Genomic DNA, 5098 nt, shown 5'->3' with positions numbered 1-5098 from the left:
TGAGGCCGAGAACTATGGACAAATAAAAAAATGTTTTCCTTTTCTTTGCTAAATTTTGAAAGTGCAGCTCTCTCGTCTGAGAAACTTTTTTATTTTTGTTTTTTGAACCACCATCCGGGTTCCGCTGTAGGGTCGCGGTTGCCCAAGTCTTTGGGGTGCAGCCGAAGACGTTAAGTCGACGGTTCTGGTTGGTCTAAGGGAGTTGCCCTGGACTGACTGAAGCATTCCTTAGCATAGAACACCCTACCATCGCGAGCAGCATTTTAGAGAGGATGGAGTTTTTCGAGATGGAGAGACCTGCCAAAACAATGAACCAGAATGTGTAAAAGATGACCACGAAACGCTTTTTGATACTATGCATTTTTATGTTGTTCAGTGTTATGATGTTTTTTATAGGATATGTTTTATTCTCTTTTCGAGTGACATTTGCACCCACTTCATCGCCCATTTCTCCTCCTACCACTATTTCCTCACATTCTTTTCAACCTCTCCCTGAACATGAATCCGCTAGGAGATTAGAGTTTATTAATAACTCCTTCGTTCAGCTTTTGCACCAACACCAACTAGTAATGAACACGACTAACTGTTGGGTGTGCGGTCTTATGCCTCACACCACGGACAAAGGTATCCCTTATTTGGTTCTGCCATTCAGCCACAATGGTTCCGTGTGGGCATACAGAACAATGTTCATCTACGCACATGAAATCTACCCTCTACGTTCTGTGACAGACAATCCTAAGAATAGTGCTCTAGTCAAGGGTATAGTAGATATGATTAAGGAAGATATCTACTATGAGACTATCCCGAGAGATGAGACACTAGTATATGTAGGATGGAACGTGACCGGATATGGAGCTACTCTGAGCGAGAAACAGCAAGCTAAGAGATCTTCCCCGATTTGGATTGTACCCCATCAGGGTCACTTATGTCTGCAAGGTATTGGCAAGAATCCCAGAGCTCAGTTAGGGAAGAGTATCTGCACTGAGACATATGTTTTTGCGTCTCAGACTTCTCCTCCGTTCTTAGCAGCTAAGGGTACCTATTTCATCTGCCATGATAGGGCCTATACATGGTTTCCCCCCGACTTTTCGGGCACATGCTTTGTTTCGTTCCTGTTGCCTCCCACCTACACAGCGGCGGCAGATTACCATAAGACAAGGATAGTTAGAGGTGTCTTCAGTGAAGAGGACACTGCAGAACAAGAATTTGGAGACTTCGTGAGGGGTTTTCTACCGTTCTGGGGACCCCTGGTTAACAGCAGGAACATAAGGCAATTGACAAGGGTGGTTGAATCCACCGTGGTTGAAACTGCCGGTGCCCTTAGTAACTTGAATGCTGAGCTCCATTCAGATAGTCTTATGACCCTGCAGAACAGGGTAGCGTTAGACGTCATACTTGCAGACAGAGGTGGGGTATGCCGGGTGATCCAATCGAGTTGCTGTTTTTTCATTCCAGATAACGCTCCAACAGTGTACCAGGCCATCTCCAAACTGCATAAGATTTCCGAATCTATTCATGTAGACAAGGGAGATTGGTCGTTAATGGGATGGTTCTGGGAACTGGTATCTGGCTGGGGATGGAAAATTCTGATGGTCATTGGGATGGTCTTTGCAGCCCTTTTCCTGTTCTGTCTGTGCGTACAATGTGCTCCTGCTATATGTGGCCTCTGTGCTACATCATGTGTAAGGAAACCTGGATCGAGGGACGAGCTAAGTAATAGGATGATGCTACAGCAACATCTCAATTACTTTACGAATATAGACCTGGACTCAGATTAGTACGAGTATAGGTTATTTGCCTATGTAAGGGCAAAAGGAGAGTCTGTGGTACTGAAAATTCTGTATCCGCGTTATAAATAGCATCGTAGCATGATGTTTTCGATATCAGAAGACCGAGAATGGTTAGTACACAATGCACAAGCATTTTCGTCATATTCGATTGACGAAATCACCCTGAACCCTCGGGTTCCATTTTGTGTACGGCAGCCATTTTGAGAGTTGCCCTCACATAGGCCAATGACTAAGGCCAAACCGGACTCTGATGGACACGTACACCTTTGCTGACTTCTCTTTGACCCGGGCAAGCTGACTCCACTGCCCAAGGCCAAACTTGTTCGGTCAGTTCCTCTCCCAGTGGCCGGGCGAGATAGTATCAGGGCACAACATGTCATAAACCTTTCATCGCACACGGACCACGCCTAATCTTCACACACCTGTCCCTGTTCCCTACTTTATGACTTGCTTTACGAGGAGGAGGTGCCAGTTTTTATTGGGGGTCCGTCGATATCTGATGAAAATACGGGGCCTTGCCGGGTAATTGATTGTGGGCTGAGCAAACTGAAATGTGGGATTGTCATCATGACTCTGCTTTTTCTTTGTAGTGAAAATATGTGAATGGTCAACTGTAATGTAAAGAATGTTTGCCTGAAGCATAATATTTTGTATAAAAAGAGAAGGCTGGTTTTGTAAGATTGAGCAGTCTCCTGAGAATATACACCGTGTTACTTGGTTGCAGCCATAAACTCGATCTTTGACTTCACCTAGAAGACTGTGTTTCTGTAGTCTGAAAACAGGAAGAACCCGAAGTCTTTGGGTGTTGTCCCTGGCACCGCTGGGTTACCGGTTCAGTACCGGTTCTGAAAAACCCAGTACTTCAACAGCAGCAAGAAGTGCAGGCAACCGGGAAGAGCAGAAACTTACCAGGTACGGAGGGTAGTGGGCCACAGCGATGGAGCAAGGAGCCATTCCCACCGAGACCCCCACCTTCTTAAGGGAAAGGAGAAGACAGAAGGGGCAGACACTATACCAGAAGACAACAGCAAGTCACAAGTGCCCAGAACACGCTTAAGGCCCTGGCGGAGTCAGGGCGACACAGAGAAGGGGGCGCCAGAGGGCCCAAACTGATCCAGACGCAAGGGGAGAGTGCAAGTGCACCAGGCAGCCCGAGGGGACAAGGAATAGAGCCAGAAAAACGCACCAAAATGAGTACGCAAGAGTCCTCGCTCACAACGCCGATCCCGTTCTTACCGAAACCGGGAGAGCCTGTAATGAAGTGGGAGGACTGGAGAGAGTGCTTCATGATTTACATAGAAACCCTGGAAAAAAAGAATGGAGAAGCCTTCCCTAGCAAGAGGAAGAGTTGAATACTATTACATAACTTGGGCCCAGAAGGGATTAGGGTCTTCCAGAACCTTGTGCCCACCCCCAGGCAAGCGGCAGACGATGATGTATTCCGTCATGCGACAGAGGATTTAAACAACCACTATCGGCCCGCAGTGTGCACGTCCATAGATAGATACTATTTCCAGCAGAGAAAGCAGGAGCCGGGGGAATCGATAGACGACTACGTAGCTGCGCTGAGGAAACTGGCAATCATGTGCAAATTCGGTGTCCTGCACGATGAATTTATAAAGGATCAAATAGTCATGCACACGACGAACAAGACCGTCCAAGACAAGCTATGGATGAATGGAGAAGCGACGCTTAAGGAAGTGATTGCCATGGTGAAAAAAGCACAACTGTCAAAAAGGTGTGCTGACGCAGCAAAAAAAGAGAATCCACCTAGAGGCCCATGGTTAATAAGGTCGATGATGCAGAACCGGCAGAGAAAAGCAAAGCCACGGCCATAGGAGGAAAGGGGCCAAACAGGTGGACAGGGAAGCCTCCACAGCAGAGAAGGCAGGACAAAGAACGTACGAACACGTGCTACCGGTGTGGAACCCAATTCCATGCGGCGCATGACAAATGCTGTCAGGCATTCCGAGTGAAGTGCATGTACTGTGGGATAGTAGGACGCTACGAAAAAGTATGTCGCCGCAAGACGAGGAAACCGACGGTTAAATATGTGACATATGAACCGAACAAGGAAGAAGAGAGAGAACAGGACGAAGACGACAACGTACTGTGTGTCGTGGCAAGTACTAGGCATTGACTGCAAACGCTCCAGGAAACCACAGTGCAACATGGTAATTGGAGGGATACAGATTAAAATGGTAGCGGACTCCGGCTCCCCGTACACTATTGTCCAAAGGACTGTATGGAGTGAAAGTTTTAAACCAAGTCTGGGATCGTGACTGGAACATCCGGACATAAGGCCAGTCACTTATACAGGGGAACCTATTCCGATGGTTGGATACGGAGTCTTGAAATTTGAGTTTAAAGGCCGAAGTGCTGAGTGCAAGCTGTACGTAGCAGAGAAGGGCCCGTCGGTCCTGGGGTGGATGGATCAAGGAGACTTGGGAATACAATTGAACACAGGAGGAGACACGCAGGTACTGATGACAAACTCAGAGAGCCCGCCAAACTTCGAGAGGATGAAAAGTGAATTCCCCAAGGTGTTCGGAGGAACGGTAGGCAAACTAGCGAAGTTCACGCATCGGATAGACCTCAAGGAGAATACCACACCGGTCTCCCACTGTCATATAGAATACGTTAGCCTTTCTACTGTGTTAAGTTAGCATGAGCTTTTAAGACGCATAAACGCCATTTTTATTCTTTCTGTTGCTTTGCACACGGCACATGATATTATAGATGCTTGGAGTGCTGCAGGGTGTTTTGCTTTACACGAGAATAATATGTTTTTCACACATTATTATCTAGCTTGGTGAGAGATGTCTGCACAGTGAGTGCTGCTGGCCCTCAAGGTTGCTTTCACACAGTAGTTGTTTTCTGGTCTGATCGGAGCACGTTGTAGACATAACACATAGGCAGCTGTGGATGACACGCTTCCAGCATGTTTTGATATGGCACTGCACAGAGCAGCAGAGAGGAGTCTGACGAATCTTCGCATGCTGAGAGCTGGTGTAGAATATGATGTGATCCCATTCTACTAGAACCTAAGGTATGGGCCGCCCTGGTAAATCCATGAGACCTTCTCTAGATATAATACTAGATACTAGCAAGGGAGGGTAAGAAGTAGGAGTATCCAGGCTTCTGACCATTAGCATATATCATTCTTTCTCCTTTCGTATTTTATGGAATTGTAACATTGCTGATAACCTTATTTCTGATAATATGTTTGCTTGTATTATCTAAGATACTGTACCTACGAGGACAGCTTTAGTAATAAATATTGCCATATTGCACGTGTCCTCGTTTAC

The 5098-nt window shown here is 46.6% G+C and overlaps 1 protein-coding gene across 1 annotated transcript; it reads left to right on the top strand.

The window, feature by feature from the left end:
• The first annotated feature begins 329 nt into the window (after positions 1-329).
• Positions 330-1778, top strand: LOC144826329 (endogenous retrovirus group PABLB member 1 Env polyprotein-like). The gene has a single exon (XM_078684670.1). The coding sequence runs from the start codon at positions 330-332 to the stop codon at positions 1776-1778; it is 1449 nt and encodes a 482-aa protein (XP_078540796.1).
• The last annotated feature ends 3320 nt before the right edge of the window (positions 1779-5098 follow it).

The sequence above is a fragment of the Lissotriton helveticus genome, chromosome 3_2 (assembly GCF_964261635.1).
Source record: "Lissotriton helveticus chromosome 3_2, aLisHel1.1, whole genome shotgun sequence".
NCBI classification, from domain to species: Eukaryota; Metazoa; Chordata; class Amphibia; order Caudata; family Salamandridae; genus Lissotriton; species Lissotriton helveticus.
The sequence above is the reverse complement of the archived record's forward strand: the minus strand, read 5'-3'. Positions and strand labels throughout refer to the sequence as shown.

Coding starts and splice junctions, on each gene's coding strand:
- LOC144826329 (XM_078684670.1), top strand. CDS start 330: ATGACCACGAAACGCTTTTTGATACTATGCATTTTTATGTTGTTCAGT.